Source organism: Silurus aristotelis (genome assembly GCF_946808225.1).
Source record: "Silurus aristotelis genome assembly, chromosome: 1".
NCBI lineage: Eukaryota > Metazoa > Chordata > Actinopteri > Siluriformes > Siluridae > Silurus > Silurus aristotelis.
Window position 1 is genome coordinate 4,311,771 of NC_139574.1, and position 20,000 is coordinate 4,331,770.

Consider the following 20,000-nt stretch of genomic DNA (forward strand, 5'->3'; position numbering starts at 1 on the left):
GATATTTTATGTGTACAGTACCGTATTAACATTCGACTTCTTTATTAATTAATAATTATTCATTCATTAATTTCATTATTTCAGCAGAAAACTCCATTAAAACAATTCGCTATAAAAAAATTAGTGGCAAACACAGTTGCGTGATAAACCGGAGGCGCGAGTAAAGCGAGGGATATGTTCATTATAATCACAAGAATATTTATTAATTTTATTAATTTAATTTTACATTTTACCTTTCTTTATATATTGCAAAAATAATCAATAAAGAAATAAATACATGGATAAATCAATATTTATATTAAAACAATTTATATGATGAATGATTATATGTACAAAACATTTCAATACAATTCTCAAAAAAAAATATAAAAATAATAATGAACAATTTTATGAATATAATAAAAATAATTTCTCAGTGGAAAGAGAACATTTCAATTTAAATAAAGATTGTGAATAGATCAATAGAAATCAATACACACACACACACACACACACACACACACACACACACACACACACACACATGGCATCAGATAATAAATATCTGTGTGTGTGTGTGTGTGTGTGTGTGTGTGTGTGTGTGTGTTACTTCCTGCAGTAACGGCTGGGATTTCCTGTTAATTTTGCCGTAAAACCAGAAACTAAAAACAGTACCATTACCACTTTAACACACCTAAACCTCACACAACACAAACACACACACACACACACACACACACACACATGCACACACAGAGTGCTCTGTAACAATACTTATAACAAAGAAAATATACTAATTAAAAAGGTGGTCTCCCGATAATAAATAAAAAAATAAAAAAAGATTTAAATTGAATACATATAAAATCAATCAAAATGTTTAAGATTTATTATTAAATTTTATTATTATTATGTAAAAAAAAAATAAAAAAAAAACTTTGGCATCAATATTTTTAATATCCATGTACAGCTACTTTTCTCCCACATTTTCCTCAACACTTGTATACACACACACACACACATACACACAGAGACACACACACACACACACACACACACACACACACACCCCTTCCTCTTTCTTACAGGTTGTAAATAATCAGCATGCTCATGACGCCTTGGTGAATCAGCAGCCTGTTTAATAATAAACTGCTCATCCCACACAAATTAGAAGACAAGCAGAAGTTCAAGCATGTCTTACTATCTGCTCAAATAAGTGAAATGTCACAGAGGATCAAATAAACACATGTGAGACATCACATGGACAGTTTGTAGAGGATAGAGGACGGTGTGTAGAGGATAGAGGACGGTGTGTAGAGGATAGAGGACGGTGTGTAGAGGATAGAGGACAGTGTGTAGAGGATAGAGGACGGTGTGTAGAGGATAGAGGACGGTGTGAAGAGGATGGAGGACGGTGTGTAGAGGATGGAGGACGGTGTGTAGAGGATGGAGGACAGTCTGTAGAGGATAGAGGACAGTGTGTAGAGGATGGAGGACAGTTTGTAGAGAATAGAGGACATTGTGTAGAGGATGGAGGACAGTCTGTAGAGGATAGAGGACAGTGTGTAGAGGATAGAGGACGGTGTGTAGAGGATGGAGGACAGTGTGTAGAGGATGGAGGACGGTGTGTAGAGGATAGAGGACAGTTTGTAGAGGATAGAGGACGGTGTGTAGAGAATAGAGGACAGTCTGTAGAGGATGGAGGACAGTTTGTAGAGAATAGAGGACAGTCTGTAGAGGATGGAGGACAGTTTGTAGAGAATAGAGGACAGTGTGTAGAGGATGGAGGACAGTTTGTAGAGAATAGAGGACATTGTGTAGAGGATGGAGGACAGTTTGTAGAGGATCGAGGACGGTGTGTAGAGGATAGAGGATGGTGTGTAGAGGATGTCGGATGGCATGTAAAGGATAGGGGACAGTGTGTAGAGGATGGAGGACGGTGTGAAGAGGATAGAGGACAGTGTGTAGAGGATGGAGGACGGTGTGTAGAGGATAGGGGACAGTGTGTAGAGGATGGAGGACAGTGTGTAGAGGATAGAGGACAGTGTGTAGAGGATAGAGGACGGTGTGAAGAGGATGGAGGACAGTGTGTAGAGGATGGAGGACGGTGTGTAGAGGATAGAGGACAGTTTGTAGAGGATAGAGGACGGTGTGTAGAGGATGGAGGACAGTGTGTAGAGGATAGAGGACGGTGTGTAGAGGATAGGGGACGGTGTGAAGAGGATGAAGGACAGTCTGTAGAGGATGGAGGACAGTCTGTAGAGGATAGAGGACGGTGTGTAGAGGATGAAGGACAGTCTGTAGAGGATGGAGGACAGTCTGTAGAGGATAGAGGACGGTGTGTAGAGGATGGAGGACAGTGTGTAGAGGATGGAGGACGGTGTGTAGAGGATGGAGGACGGTGTGTAGAGGATAGAGGATGGTGTGTAGAGGATAGAGGACAGTGTGTAGAGGATAGAGGACGGTGTGTAGAGGATAGAGGACGGTGTGTAGAGGATAGAGGACAGTGTGTAGAGGACGGAAGACGGTGTGTAGAGGACAGAGGACAGTGTGTAGAGGATGGAGGACGGTGTGTAGAGGATGAAGGACAGTCTGTAGAGGATGGAGGACGGTGTGTAGAGGATAGAGGACGGTGTGTAGAGGATAAAGGACAGTCTGTAGAGGATGAAGGACAGTCTGTAGAGGATGGAGGACAGTCTGTATGGATAGAGGACAGTCTGTAGAGGATAGAGGACGGTGTGTAGAGGATAGAGGACAGTGTGTAGAGGATAGAGGACAGTGTGTAGAGGATAGAGGACTGTGTGTAGAGGATCGAGGACAGTCTGTAGAGGATAGAGGACGGTGTGTAGAGGATAGAGGACAGTGTGTAGAGGATGGAGGACGGTGTGTAGAGGATAGAGGACAGTGTGTAGAGGATAGAGGACAGTGTGTAGAGGATAGAGGACGGTGTGTAGAGGATCGAGGACAGTCTGTAGAGGATAGAGGACGGTGTGTAGAGGATAGAGGACAGTGTGTAGAGGATGGAGGACGGTGTGTAGAGGATAGAGGACAGTGTGTAGAGGATAGAGGACGTGTGTAGAGGATAGAGGACTGTGTGTAGAGGATCGAGGACAGTCTGTAGAGGATAGAGGACGGTGTGTAGAGGATAGAGGACAGTGTGTAGAGGATGGAGGACGGTGTGTAGAGGATGGAGGACGGTGTGTAGAGGATAGAGGACAGTGTGTAGAGGATAGAGGACAGTGTGTAGAGGATAGAGGACGGTGTGTAGAGGATCGAGGACAGTCTGTAGAGGATAGAGGACGGTGTGTAGAGGATAGAGGACGGTGTGTAGAGGATAGAGGACAGTGTGTAGAGGATGGAGGACGGTGTGTAGAGGATAGAGGACAGTGTGTAGAGGATAGACGCACACCATTCACCTTCACTGTTGTTTTCTGTAAAGCTGCTTTGAGACAATGTCTGTTGTGAAAAGCGCTATACAAATAAACTTGACTTGACTTGACTTGATGGAGGACGGTGTGTAGAGGATAGAGGACAGTGTGTAGAGGATAGAGGACGGTGTGTAGAGGATAGAGGACAGTGTGTAGAGGATAGAGGACAGTGTGTAGAGGATGGAGGACGGTGTGTAGAGGATAGAGGACAGTGTGTAGAGGATAGAGGACGGTGTGTAGAGGATGGAGGACGGTGTGTAGAGGATAGAGGACAGTGTGTAGAGGATAGAGGACAGTGTGTAGAGGATAGAGGACGGTGTGTAGAGGATAGAGGACAGTGTGTAGAGGATAGAGGACGGTGTGTAGAGGATAGAGGACAGTGTGTAGAGGATAGAGGACAGTGTGTAGAGGATAGAGGACGGTGTGTAGAGGATAGAGGACAGTGTGTAGAGGATAGAGGACAGTGTGTAGAGGATAGAGGACGGTGTGTAGAGGATAGAGGACAGTGTGTAGAGGATAGAGGACGGTGTGTAGAGGATAGAGGACAGTGTGTAGAGGATAGAGGACAGTGTGTAGAGGATAGAGGACAGTGTGTAGAGGATAGAGGACGGTGTGTAGAGGATAGAGGACAGTGTGTAGAGGATAGAGGACGGTGTGTAGAGGATCGAGAATAACTGTAGATTATTGATCTTTCAGTTGTTGTATAATATTTCTCTCTCTTTCTCACTCGTTTATTTATCTCTGTGTGTGTGTGTGTGTGTGTGTGTGTGTGTGTGTGTGTATGTGTGTGTTTGTGTGTGTGTGTGTGTGTGTGTGTGTGTGTGTGTGTGTGTGTGTGCTCAGCTGGAGAGGAACGAGTCAATCAGGACCATCTGCTCACACCGGGCAGCTCTTCAGATCTGAGCCTTGGAGCCTCATCTCAATTTTACTGCTGTTTTTATAGAAAGATTTGTCAAGCGCAGTGATTTTACTCGAAGCCACGAGTTCACTCTCACATTTCTCCATTCAGCTCTATTCAGCTCTTTTCAGCTCTATTAATCTCTGTTCATCTCTATACAGCTCTATTCAGGTCTATTAATCTCTATTCATCTCTATTCATCTCTTTTCATCTATATTCAGCTCTTTTCAGCTCATTCATCTCCATTAATCTCTATTCATCTATATTAATCTCTTTTCAGCTCTATTCATCTCCATGCATCTCTATTCAGCTCCATTTAGCTCTATTCAGCTCCATTCATCTCCATTTTTCCGCTTATTATCAAATGACTCATCAGAATGTAAGAATATGTATTTACAATAATGTAATGAAGAAACAGAATCACACAGTTTACTGATGTTCACGTGGCATTGCATACACTTTTCTTGCTCAGTAACACATTTTTTATTTTGTTTTCTACAGAAAGTTAAAACACACACACACACACACACACACACACACACACACACACACACCTCCCTGATGCCGCTGTGTGTGCAGGAAGCAGTAGTTTAATCGCTCTTATGTTAGTCTACAGGGAATAAGAGACAAAGCAGGAAACAGGAAGTGGAGAAGTGTGTGTGTGTGTGTGTGTGTGTGTGTGTGTGTGTGTGTGTGTGTGTGTGTGTAACACTGGAAAAGCTGCAGTATCAGGACCAGTTACTGTGAATGATGATGATGATAATTATTAGTATTATTATTACAAAAGATATAAGCATTACTAAGTACTATCAACCTGAAGGAGATCAACCTCAGACCGCAGATGTCCCAGGTCAGGAAGCACACACACACACACACACACACACACACACACACACACACACACACACATACATACACACACATACACACACACACACATACACACATACACACATACACACATACACACACACACACACACACACACACACACACACACACACACACACACACACACATTTAGCTAAGCTTTAATTTCAGACCAGGACATTGGTTGATGAATCTACACACTACTGCCAAAAGTATTGGGACACCTGACCAGATGTGCTTTTTCCAAAAATGTTCCCACAAACTCTGAGGCATAAAGTTGTATAGGGTATCTTTAGATGTGGGAGCATGAAATGTTCCCTTCTTTTGAACTAGGAGACCCAAAACTGTTTTAGCATCACAATGCCCCTGTCACAGGGCCAGCTCCATGAAGATCTGCTTTGCATGGGTTGGGCTGGAAGATCTCCTGCTATAAAGCTCCAACCCTACTGAGGATAAATGTGAATGCTAACTGCACCCGGGCCTCCTCACCTCACCTACATCAGTACCTGCCTTTACTAACACCCTTGTAGCTGGATCTTCACAAACACACTCTAAAATTTAGTGGAATTTATCTTTCCAGAAAATCTTCACAAACTGCAGACAGAAAAAAAAATTGTCATTTAATCATCATTACTACGCAATAATTGAGGAACAAAGCGCATGTGATATTTCGAGTCACCTCCACTGATCACACATCAGCACTTTTCTCCAATATGCTGAGGCAGAAGTCACATGAATGCTGTGAGTGAACGCCCATGCTTCATGTGCAACATCTGAGCCTTGTGTGAAGAACAAACCAACCAACACGTGAAAAAAAGTTGGGACAGGGACATGTTTACCCCTGTGTAGCATCGGGTCTTCTGTCCATATACACCAGGGAACTGAGGAGAAATGTTGCTGAAGTATTAGGAGAGGAATGCTGTCTAATACGTGTCTGATACAGAATTGTAGCTGCTCAACAGTTCTGGGTGTGCTTTGTTGTGTTTTTTGTTTCATGACAATGTTTTTAAACAGTGAAAAGTCTAGACCTAGTCCTAACCTTTTTGGATCTCTGAAGATCTTAGAACACCACCTAACTCCTCCTAACATCTCAGAACATCTCCGAAATGCCTCCAAATATCTGTGAAATCTCTGAAGCACTCCATTTGCCTTTATACACCAATGGTGATCTATGAACATTGCTAGAACATCTCTGAAGATCTCTAAAAGTTTCCAAACATCTCTGAACTTTCTCAGAACATATACTATTGTCTCAAAAGATTCCTGATGATCTCAGAACACCGCCTAATTTCTCCTGACATCTTAGAATACTGCCAAGCATCCCTTCCAAACATTTCTGAACATCTCGGACATACTCAGAAGACAACTTAATATCTCATAAAATTTCTGAAGATCTCAGAACACCACCTTGCTCCTCCTAACTTCTCAAAACATGACCTAAAATTCCATAAAGAGTAAAGCTCTCAGAGAGCTGAGAAACCTACCATACCAATGATTTCTCAGCTTCATTCTCCTACAATCTATTTCGAGTTTGTATGTGTTCTTTGTGACCAACGTGTCCAAGTGCACAACTAGATTGTCACTTGTTGCTTTGGTGATGGTGTGACTTGTTTCTCAATACTGTTTTAAGTTTTTAAACTGTTTAGTGAGCGGAGACCACAGAGATCACACATCTACATGAGGGGAAGGGTCATCACAGAGCTCACACACACACACACACACACACACACACACACACACACAGAGAACCAAGGACATCTGCTGGTATTTTTATGTTATGTTCGTACCTTTTTTACAAACATTGAGTATTTTCCTATTAACACAAAACATCTCTGAACATTTATGAACATTTCTAGGAACATTTCTGAACAACTCTGAACAACAATAAATGGCTGTAAACTTTTCCAAACATCTCTGCTGGTTTCTGAAGATCTATAAAGAGCTCTTAACACCTCTAAAACTTCTCTAAATATCTCTAAACATTTCTGCTCGTTTCTAAAGATCTTTAAAGAGCTCTGAACATCTCTGAACAGCTCTAAAACCTCTCTAAATATCTCTAAACATTTCTGCTGGTATCTACTGTTCTCTGAAGATATCTAAAGAGCTCTGAACATCTCTAAAACTTCTCTAAATATCTCCAAACATTTCTGCTGAATTCTCAGAATGTCTCTTTAGGTTTCTAAAAGACTCTAAACCTGACTAAAAACCATGACTGTAGCCTTAGTCTTTCAGACAAATCACAGTCAGCAGGGTGTGATTACAGCGGGACCTCAGCATGTTCTGTAGTCTCAGCATGGTCTCAGAATAAAAAGTCTAGTTTTTCTTTGTTAACAAGCCATTCTTTTCTCTTTACAGCAACCTGCTGTCAAGCCATTAATCCTGAATGTGTTCATGCAGTGTGTGATGATATTAAACATGTGGTGTGTGTGGTGATGAAAATAGTACAAGATCTTTTAATAAATAATACTTGTAATAAATAATAATGGACAAATGGCTGAACTGAAGTGCAGTGGAAACATCCAACTGCTTCCTTCAAGGCTTCCGTCTACATTTCTTTAGTGTGTGTAGATCAGTGTGTGTGGGAGGAAACACATTATAAGGACCAGACAGTGTAGATTATTACTAATTATATATCCATATGCACTGAGATATACACATTACCGAGGAGCCTCCATCCACACAAGGCTGATTCCCTTCTCCAATAACAATTATCTCATAAACTTTGCTCAGGAGGCCAAGCAATCACAGGGATATGGGCTCATCACCTTCTGATCAAGTCCAACATCTTAACCACTGAGTTACCACAACCACCAGAAGTAGATTTTTCTGGTATCAGTATTTTACTTCACAATATCTTTTTTTAGACAACTTTTTACTTTTTACTTTGTACCATTTCCTGCAACGGCATATGAGGAGCTGTATGTGAAGATGGACACTAAAAAATGAGAAAAGGATTTGTAGCAATTGGCCAGACAGAGGGACCGAGCTGGGAAGGATGTGCTGCAAGTTAGAGCAATAAAGAATGGAGATGGAAATGTGTTGAATTGTGAGAAGAGTGTGTTGAGAAGATGGAGGGAGTATTTTAAGCAGCTGATGAATGAAGAAAATGAGAGAGAGATGAGTTGGATGATATGGAGATGGTAAAGCAGGAAGTGGATAGGATTAGTAAGGAGGAAGTGAGAGCAGCTATGAAGAGGATGAAAAGTCAGTTGGACCAGTTGAATCTCCAGAAGCATGGAGATTTTAGGAGAGCTGCAGTGGGGTTTTTGACCAGATTGTTTAACAAGATTTTGGAAGGTGAGAGGATGCCTGAGGAATGGAGGAGTGTGCTGTTACTGATCTTTAAGAATAAGGGAGATGTGCAGACCTGCAGTTACTACAGGGGTATAAAGTTGATCAGTCACACCATGAAGTTATGGGAAAAAGTAGTGGAAGCCAGGCTGAGAGAAGAGATGACCATCTGTGAGCAGCAGTATGGTTTCATGCCGAGGAAGAGCACCACAGATGCATTATTTGCTTTGAGGATGTTGATGGAGAAGTGTAACGGAGGTCAGAAGGAATTGCATTGTGTGTTTGTGGATTTAGAGAAAGTGTACGACAGGGTGGAGAGAGGTGTTGTGGTATTGTATGAGGAAGTCAGGTGTGTCAGAGAAGTATGTGAGGGTGGTGCAGGACATGTATGAGGACATTGTGACAGCAGTGAAGTGTGCAGTAGGAACAACAGACTGGTTCAAGGTGGAGGTTGGACTGCATCAAGTATCGGCTCTGAGCCCTTTCCTGTTTGCAGTAGTGATTTACAGGTTGAAGAACAAGGTCAGACAGAAGTCTCTGTAGACTATGATGTTTGCGGATAATATTGTTATTTGTGGTGAGAGTGGGGAGCAGGTGGAGAAGAGCCTGGAGAGGTGGAGGTACGTGCTGGGGAGAAGGGGAATGAAAGTCAGTAGGAGTAAGACAGAGTACATGTGTGTGAATGAGAGGGAGGGCAGTGGAGTGGTACGGTTGCAGGGAGAAGAGTTGGAGAAGGTGGAGGAGTTCAGGTACCTGGGGTCAACAGTGCAAAGTAATGGAGAGTGCGTTAGAGAAGTGAAAAGCAGGCAGAGTGAAGTGGGTGGAGAAGAGTGATACCAGGAGTGATTTGTGATAGTGTATCTGCGAGAGTGAAAGAGAAAGTTTATAGAACTGTGGTGAGACCTGTGATGTTGTATGGTTTAGAGACAGTGGCATTGAGTAAAAGACAGAGGGTGGAGCTGGAGGTAGCAGAGCTGAAGATGTTGAGGTTTTCGTTGGGAGTGACGAGGATAGACAAAATTATAGCGGTAGAAAAATGCTGAGGGTGGAGCCACCAAGAAGGAGGAAAAGAGGAAGACCAAGGAGGTTTATAGATGTGATAAAGGAAGACATGCAGGTACAGTAGTTGGTTTGAAAGAGGCAGATGTAGAGGACAGAGAAGTATAAAGATGGATCCACTGTGGTGACCCCTAATAGCAGCTGAAAGAAGAAGAAGAAGAAGAAGAAGAAGAAGAAGAAGAAGAAGAAGAAGAAGAAGAAGAAGATTGGTGTATCATTTCCTGTCTCTCACACACCACAGACATAGACTAGTTTATGAAGCTCACAATAAGCAAGTCAGAAGGCAATAAAAAGTCTGGGGTTTAACATGGATGAGACAGAGGGAGTCAGTGATGTAAACATTACTGAGAACAGAGACATTTCTGATCACCTGATCATCATCATCTTTTCTCTGCTTGTGCTCTTTATAGTGGATGTTCAGTCTGGATACATTCATTAAGTAACAACATTTTGAATTCTTTTTTGTATTAATATATTAATATGATGTGAGGTTCAGTTACCAGCATGACACTAAAACAGTTAGTAATAATGACTACTTTTTGCTTAAGTACATGTCAGAGCCCAAACTTCTTTACTTTACCTTGAGTGAAAATGTGTAGTCAGAACTTTAACTTTTACCAGAGTCTTTTAATACATGAGTATATGTACTTCTACTGGAGTAAAGAATGTGTGTACTTTTGCCACTGCCGCCAACCACTTTAGACACTTTGTCATTTCAAAATATGTGTGGGGGCTGAAGAACACTGAGGCAGGCAATCAGAACCAGCCAGGATGAACATCTCTAAACATCTCTGCTGTTCTCTGACCATGTAGAACACCTCCTAACTTTTCTTAACATTTCTGAACATCTCTGAAGAGGTTTACCTCTCAGGGCTACCAGAAGGAAACGGACTCCATCCCGGGGAATTCTCTCCAAAACCCGCAAAAGATGCGCAACGGGGGAAGGCGTCAAGATGCAGCCTCTGCCACGGTTGCGCCACAGCATCCAGTCCCAACAGGGCTGGTGGATATAGGGAGAACCATAGGGCTTTTGCCACAATCTCCAAAAAATGCTCCACCACCTTGATATACGAGACCACCGAGGTGTTGTCCAAGCGGACCAACACATGATGGCCTCTGAGATCCAGAAGGAAGTGCTTCAAAGCCAGAAGCACAGCCAGCATTTCTAGGTAATTGATGTGCCACCTCAGATGGACACTGTCTCATAGACCTCTCCAGCCACTAATGACTGCTCCCCATTCAATGAGGGATGCATCCCTTGTAAGCATAATGCGACGACTGTTAAATCTCAAAACTGGGCACTGGAGTAGGAACCCTGTATCTCTCCACGCATCTAAGGCACGTAGGCATCCCAGTGTGATCTTGATCATGCAGAGGGACTTGCTCTTCCAAGAGAACCCCCCGGGCTCTGGGCCACCACTGTCTCATGTACAGAAAGCCAAGTGGAATGACACTGGATGCTGCTGCAATGAGCCAGAGCAGTCAACTAAACTGCTTGACAGTGAGTGACTGCCCTTCTCTGACCTTCCTGAACGCAGTGAGGATGGACACTATGCGGGCAGGGGAAAACTACATGTGCATAGTCGTCGAATCCCATATGACGCCTAGATGGTTCTCTGTGACAGATAAAGCACACTCTTCCCGGTATTCAGCCGAAACCCCAGCTCCTTTACGTGAGCGAGAACGACATCTCGATGCCGAACCGCGAACTGCTCTGATTGAGCTAATATCAACCAATCGTCAATATAATTGAGGATAAGAATGCCCTGAAGTTTCAGGGGAGCCAGAGCTGTATCGACACAATTTGTGAAAGTGCGTGGTGACAGGGCAAGGCCGAATAGAAGAACCCGATATTGGAATGCTTTGACCCCAGAAGCAAAACTCAAGGAACTTCCTGTGAGAAGGGAGGATGGGTACATAAAAGTACACATCCTTTAGATCTACTGTGACAAACCAATCCTCAGATCTAATCTGAGACATGACTTGCTTGAGGGTCAGCACCCTGAACCGGAGCCTCATCAAAGAGCGGTTCAGCTGGCATAGATCTAGGATGGGACGCAACCCACCATCCTTCTTGGGAACTATGAAGTACCGGCTGTAGAGCCCAGACATTCTGTCTGATGAAGGGAACACCTCGATGACCTCCTTTCTCAGGAGAGTATCTTCTTCTCGTTCCAGGACCAGACCCTGCTTGCTTCTCACCAGAGTAAGAGAAAGCCTGTTGAACCGGGGTGGGCGAGACCCGAACTAAATCACGTAGCCTCGCTCTACAGTACGCACAACCCATTGGGACACATCTGGCAAAGCCCTCCAGGCTGCCAGGTTCTCCCTTAAGAGTATCACTCTCTCCAGACTGACCTCCGGTGTGTCCAGAGCCAGGGCAGTGCCCAGAAGCACATTTCGTGGCAGGGTTAACAAACCAGGTCCCTGAAGGGGCTGGGGGAAACGGGCACCAAGAAAAGCGGTGCGGGAGATACCGTTAGAACGCCGCAGATTGTCTCTTGGACTCCTGCACCCTGTCAAATACCGAAGGAGTCATCACCAAGCGGCGTGCCTCCGAAGCCGAACGAAAGTCGGACCAAGCAGAGGAAGTAGTAAGGGACAAATCCGTCATCAAACCTTCTGCGAGATCCATAAGCGAACCCCAGGAACCCGAGTGCCGCTCCGCCTCAGCTAGAGCGGGATCGGAACCGCAACGAGTGGGGGGCGTTCTCCTCGAACCTCTACTCGAGAGCCGAAATCGCATGCTCCGCTCCAAAAAACAAGCCATGCACAGGCAGTGTGTATCCCTTCCCGAAATGAAGTGAGGATAGGGAGATAAATAGGGAGAAGAGTTACCATGACTAACTATACATCATTCTAAAGCTCTAAGTCTGAAGTAGCAATTTCAGATCACTATTTTTCAATGGAAAACGTATAACGAATGTATTTGCTGAATGTGTATAAGCAGTACACACAAACAACATGCATAAACAAACACATCCACTGCTGCTAATCCCGGTTTATTAGGAAAGATAAGGGTCCAGTTAGCAACATGCTGTAAAGCATTTATCCTCCAACCAAACAATAGTGTTGTAATTTAGATGTTTATTCCTTTGTTTACGTCACAGAACTTGGTGGTAAAATCTTAGTGGTAAAAAATTAATATGGATGTTAGAATATAGTGTTACAAAACGCTTGAGACCACAAAAAAAAAAAAAAATAAAAGTAAAAGAGGAGAAATCTTGGGTTGAGTCTCTACTCTCTCTGCAGGTGTCTCATGTTTTTTTATTCGCCGCCTATCATTTCAAACCTTTTCTTTTCAGCCAGTAGCATTATGGAAACTGATGGACTGATGGACAATGTAGCCAATAAGTGCAGGATTCTAACGATATATGGGAGGATTTTATTCTCCACGTGTGTGAATCTAAGTTTTATTATTCTTTATAAACTTTTAGTGGTCGAAGCAGCACGTGCAGTGACAAACCAGAAAGTGATGCAGCTCTCAGGTCAACACAAACAGCTGTTTATAGCTCGTGCTAACTGGACTTTGCTTACAAAAAAAACAAAGAAAACAAGGGAAAAAATGGACAATCAAGCAGAGTAACAACAGAGACTTGGAGATCTACAGCTGTGTGTGTGTGTGTGTGTGTGTGTGTGTGTGTGTGTGTGTGTGTGTGTGTGTGTGTGTGTGTGTGTGTGTGTGTATTGTTGAGATTGGAATGGCCAGACATCAATATGAATGGCCATGGCTGTAAAACCATATCTTGTCTGGCTACCTGGTCATCAATATGAATGCCAAATCAACATCAATATCCAAATGGTCAGCAGTTCATTAATATGCAGACTGTATGAATAGAGTATGAATGATCACCTGAGTTTAGCAGGTGGGTCTCAAACAAAGGGAGGGAGAAAAGGATCAGATAAATGTTTGTAGGAATTTTTTATGAAAATCTTTAATAAATGTAAAATATAAACTCATGAGACATGTGGCTTTAACCCATTCCTTTTTTTTATCAGGAACTGTTAACATTTAAAGTTAAATAGGGCATTTCAGCTGTGAGTCCCAAAATCTGTGTCGAAGGCTAACAGGTCAAATGCCTTAATTTTTTTCTTTTTGACAAACAGACAGACAAACATTACATTTCACACAGAGCGCTTCGTGAACAAAACTGAAGAAGCTGAAGCAGTCTTCTCTCCAGGTGCGCTTCATACGCCCTTGTCGTGACGTCACCCCGCCAGTGACAGCCTGCCTTCAATTTTGACTGATGAGACTCATTATTTAGAGCATGGGCAATGCAGTCGCGTTCCCAAAGCGTTCCGATGCCGCTCGAGTTCCTGAAAGGGAACTCTATACACCTCCTAACTTCTCTTAACATCTGTAAATAACTCTGCTGGTTTCTAATAATTTCTGAAGAGCTCAGAAGATTTATGAACACCTCCTTAGTTCTCTTTGAATCTCTAAACCTTACTGAAGAGCTCAGAGGTTCTCTTTACACCTCCACAATTTTCTTAACATTCATGAACATCTCTACTGGCCTCTGAACATCTCTAAAGAGCTTTGAAGATCACTTAACATCTTACATCTCTAAACATCTCTGAAAAGTTCAGAAGATCTTTAAATACCTCCTAACGTCTCTTAACATATTTAAAGAGCTCAGGAGATAGCTAAACACTTCCTAACTTCTCTCAACATTTCTGTTGGTCTCTGAACATTTTGGATGAGCTAAGATCTCTGAACACCTCCAGGAGACCCATCTCTCTCTCTCCCTATCCTCTCGCTCCAGTGTTCCTGTACCTTTCTTCTCGTTGGATCTACCCGAATCATCCCAGCCCCCCCTGCATCTGGATGGAGATCTCTTTAATTGTAAATACTCTGTGCAGCTGAGGATGGTTCCACAAGAACAGCCTAAAGATCCAGGAAGTTACTAAGCAACTAGATGAAATAAAAGGAAAACGTCATACTCGTATTTTACTGATTCTGTGCCTCCAGTTCTGGAGGAATGAGATATGTCTTGGTGTCCCAAAAATCGTGTGCCCCAATACTTTTGGGCCATATTGTGCGTCTCTGAACATCTCTGATGAGCTTAGAAGATCTCTGAACATCACTGCTGGTCTTTGAACATCTCTGAAGTGCTCAGAAGATCTATAAACACCTCCTAACTCCTACATTTTGTGGAGACAAATTTGGGGAGAAACGAGACATGGCTGGAAAAACGGGTGTCCCAATACTTTTGGGGTCATATAGTGGGTAAATTATAAGTGATTATCGACACGAATGTGATGTGATTTTGCTCAGTCAGGAAGAAATACTGCACACTTGCATTTGTGTGTGTGTGTGTGTGTGTGTGTGTGTGTGTATGTGTGTGTGGTGACAAGAGTTGAACTTTGCCAACGTTGACTGTGTGAAATGAGGCCAGAGCAGCGTAGGAGGTTCCACTCGTTAAATAAAGCGAGTTCTCCTGAGCGGCTGTGAGGCTTTTACAGCTTGTTGTTTCAGACGGAGGAGAGATGACGAGGCACAGTGTCTGCCGTCTTATACACCGTGTCTTTATTTAACCCTTTACGAGACGAAGCTAAAACCCTGCTGCGCCCAATCACAGCTGTAAAGTGGATTACATACTTGTTTAATAAAGAAATATCGATAGGTAATGAAGCTGTTGGAGGAAACTCCTCGTGCTGATTCTCCTTTTAGGTCTCATTTTCTTCTCCAGTTCATCTTTAAATTCATCTCCTGCCTCGACTTATTGACCAAAATCACCAAATTCACCATAAGTTCCATCACATGCAGACCTCCTCCATGGAGCTCAGTAAGGTCATAAGGAAACATCTAAGATAGCGGTCTCACTCTGGATGGACCTGAACCTGGATGTTGCTATGGTTACAGCTGTGAGCACATTCATTTAGAACTGCCTGTATTAAACTCACACCTGAACATCCTCCAGCCAATCACAACCCAGCATTCACCATGATGTTTACACTATATGACCAAAGGTACTGGGACACCTGACTTTTCCATCCACATGCGGTTCCTCCAAATTGTTCCCACATAATTGTATAGGACGCCTCTGGCCATGGAATTTTCCCTTCACTTGAGATAGGAGACCTAAACCTGTTCCATCATGACCCTGTGCACAAAGCCAGCTCCATCAAGATATACTTTACATGGGTTAGATGTGTGTGGAAGATCTCCCGCTATAGAGCTCTTACCCTACTGAACACATTTGGGATGAACTGGAACGATGACCACACCACTGGCCTCCTCACCTAGTTGCTCCATAATGTAGTGAAACATCTTCCCAGCAGAGTAGAGCTTATTATCAGAGCGAACAGACACTGCGTGTGGAATGGGATGTACTGTGATCACAACTGAGAAGAACAGGGGATTCTTGTGGTGTAATGAATAGAGAATAAACTCTGTAGTTGTGAGTCTATGAAGACCTAAACAACGTTTTTACGAGTGGAACGAGGCCTACCTTGCCGAAGTCACGCAGGTCAAACAGGTCGAAGGCCTCGAACAGCTCGCTCTTCTTCATGCCGAACACTTCGCAGCACGCGCTCAGAAACGTTCGGATGTTCTTCAGGCACAGGAACTGCAAACATACGAAAAGAACCATGGTTATTTCCGTTTTTGGATAACAAGAACAGTTTGTGTGATCAAAGGTTTCAGAATGAATGTGGTATGAAATAAATGAAGTTCTGGGGAAAGATCAGATCTACAAAATGTTCCCTGAAATCAACTGACAGTCTGAACCTAATAGGTGACCCATAAAGCACACAGACACACACACACACACACACACACACACACACACACACACACACACACACACAGTATATATATATATATATATATATATATATATATATATATATATATATATATATATATATATATATATATATATATATATATATACTTATTTACATTTCTACATATTCTATATTATTTTAGGCTGAGATTTAAACAGAAGGAAGTGGGTGGACCCAAGAGACTGATAAAGCTGCATTTGCTTTTGCACAAATGAGAAGTGAAGCGTGTTGCGCTAGAGATGATTGAACGACAAAGGTTCATTACCGGGTTTTTGATACCATCAGAACAAAAAACGTGACACCTAATTTAGAGATGGCGTCGGTCCGATACCCACTACGAGCGGTATCGGACATTATCGGACAAAATGGGGAGCATGACTTTATATCAGTTAACATATACTCAAGTTTACATGTAAAAAGATTTGATTGTGTTTTACATGATTGGCTTCTTAGTGTTTATACATTATACCCTTTATTATACCATCAATCTCATTTCTCACGTGTGAAAGAATTTACACGTGAACTGCTTCGAAAAAAAACTCAACAGATATAATATTGGATTGGATTTTGGGCACCTGGATAGGGAATAAAGTGATATTGCTCCACATTTCTTCTTTGCTGTACTTGATCCTGTTTCACATTTATACGATATGAATAAAAGTATTGGGACGCCTGACTTTTCCAGCCATACGTGGTTCTTCTCCAAACTGCTCTCATAAAGTTGGTGGTGTACACTTTTATAGGACGTCTTTGTATTGGGTAGTATTATATTGTCCCCTGTGCACAATGGACAATGCCCCTATGCACAAGCCCAGCTCTATGAAGATACGCTTTACATAGGGTTGGAGAGAAACATTTCCAGGTATAGAGCTCCAACCCAATTGGGATAAATGTGAACACTGACTCCACCTCACCTACATCAGTACCTGACTTTAGTAAGATTTTAACATATATGCTACTATTTTGTACTGATCTGATCTGAGGCTGAATATTCGATCAGTGCCAGATCTCATAATAACAAATATCAGCGCAAAAGGAATAGATCATGTAAATAGATTACATTGTGGTGTGCACCATGAGTAATATGATGATTTGGGATATAATTTCATTTGTACACCCACACACACATACATACACACACACACACACACACACACACACACACACACACACACACACACACACACACCCATAGCAGACAGACTTGAGCTCATCTCTAGCTATATTTCCTGCTAATAGTACATATTATAAAACAAGGGGCGTGGCCAACCGAATACATTGGCTATAACTGATGGGATTAATTACTTACTGTTCAGCATGCACGAGACCACGCCCATTTGTCACACTTACTGTCCGAGTTTATTACATAGAAAACCCTAATCATTTCGAAAGGCCACAATGATTTCAGAGAAAAACACTTTTAGTGGAAAATTTACACCTCCTTCATGATATAAAACTTTTTTTTTTTAAATGAAATACTTTTACTGAAAAGTCACACCTCCTTTGAAAGGCCACGCCCATTTTGCAAAAAAAAAAAGGTGTTGCTCTAAATGACCGCTTCTCCTTCACAGAGAACGCAACCCTCCTTTTTCACTGAGAACTCACACCTTCTCCTTTACTGAGAACTCACTCCTTCTCCTTCACAGAGAACTCAACCCCCCTTTTTCACTGAGAACTCACACCTTCTCATTTACTGAGACCTCACTCCTTCTCCTTCACTAAAAACTCACTCCTTCTGCTTCACTGAGAACTAACTGTCTATACTTTAACACTCCTCCCCTATTTTTACATACTTCTTCTCTTTCACTGGAACTGACAGAGAAATATTACAGGAATGGACATAAACAGCTTCTGTAGGAGAGATAAACATCAGGAAGTGTGTTTTCTGATAATAATCTAAATGGCTTACTGTTAGATTCCTGTATAACGCTCTTCCTTTTCCTCTACACACACAAGTTCTCAGAGTTTATCTTCATGAACTGAATTGCGGAGAAACTACAGAAAATGAAAAAAAAAAAAAGTAATTATTTTTTAAATAAATATGAATAAATTATTTTAATAAAAATAATATACAATGATTAATTAGATATCAAAATATATAATATAATATTATTAGGGCTGTCAAAACTATAACATGTCAACGCAAATTCACTTTAACTGCACAAATTTGATTAACACGCGATTGATGCAGCGCGCATTTCTGTCACCATTTTTATTGAAAATCTAAATAAATAAATATAAAAGAGGCGAAAATAAAATCTTTAACGCAACACATTTATTTAAGACGTCCTTTATTCAGATTAAAAAAAAAAACTCCACCGAAAATGTGTTTTTAATCACTAAACGTGTTTTACCGCTTCGCCAAGTCACAAATCGAGCACCAAAATCCGTTATGAGCACATCCGTCAATTAAATCCGTCCGTGTGGAAACATAAGCAAAAGTTCCGTTTGGTGTCCTGACGATTTACCTAATTTAAAACACCATAATTACTATGAAACATTTATAAAAAAAATATTTTGTTTTCATGTTAAGTTGGTTTCACAAATAATTAACATACATTTGCATAAAGAATCAATATTTGTCTATGCGTATGTTGATTAGAGTATTAAACACCTTCGAAAAGTATTAATTTAAGGTACATTAAGAACAGACAAAAAATGTGCGATTAAGTTGCGATTAACAAGTTAATGACAATTATTATGTTTTAATTATATTTTATTTTATTTGATTTATATTTTAATCGATTGACAGCTATAATATATATATATATATACACCGCAAAAAAAAATAAATACACATTTTTGTTTTTGTAGGTTTAAACATTATTCTAATTCTAAATCCCAATTGGTCAATTTATGTCTTAATTAAAACTTAATTAATTAAAACACCCCCCAACAAATAAAAAGAAAAACGCAATTGTAAAAAAAAAAAAAAAAGTAAGTTGTGTTTTTTTTGTTAGTTTTATTGGCTGGTTAAAGGATTTTTTTGCACTCTGGTTAGGGTTACGTAACCCTTACACTTTTCTACTGCACTGATGTACTAAACCACAAATGAACTAAAAGGGAACAAACAAAATGTTGTGTTTTTTTAGTATGTGTTTCTATACTGTGTAAAATATTACTGTTTTAATGATTTAGCAATTAGCTTATTATTATTATTATTATTATTATTATTATTATTATTATTATCATTATTATCTGCCCCTTCAAATCAAAAGCCAGCTTCCTGTGTAGTTTAGAGTTACACACTGGTGTCTATCTTAGGCAACTTGTCAGGAAGTGGCTTGTTTTTTCTCTCTCTGTGACTGTCTCTGTGAAACTCTTGCTATGCCCTGAATGTTACAACACTCACAGCTCACAGCTTCTTGCAATTAAAAATATTTGAATACACTACATTTTCCAAAAGTATGGGGACACCTGACTTTTCCACCAATGTATGATTATTTTCCGAACTGTTAGAGGCACATATAAATTACACATGATGTCTTTGGGCATTGAATTTTCCCTTCACTTGAACTAGGAAACACAAACCTGTACACAAAGCCAGCTCCATGAAGATGTGCTTTTCATGGGTTGGATTGGAAGATCTCCCGCTCTAGAGCTCTGATCTCAACTTTACTGAACACCTTTGGGATGAATGTGAACACTGACTGCACCCCAGGACTCCTCACCTCACCACAATGGCC

The 20,000-nt window shown here is 41.4% G+C and overlaps 1 protein-coding gene across 2 annotated transcripts in view; it reads right to left on the bottom strand.

Moving 5' to 3' along the window:
- The window catches only part of vav3 (vav guanine nucleotide exchange factor 3), a 103,625-nt gene that overhangs the window by 62,699 nt on the left and 20,926 nt on the right, over positions 1-20,000 (bottom strand). For both annotated transcript variants that reach the window (XR_014534248.1, XM_083545720.1), the window contains exon 2: positions 15,978-16,094. Coding sequence is in view for 1 of the 2 variants with exons in the window: in XM_083545720.1 (XP_083401846.1) it covers positions 15,978-16,094 (117 nt within the window). In the remaining variant the exon portion in view is untranslated. The remainder of the gene's footprint in view (positions 1-15,977; positions 16,095-20,000) is intronic.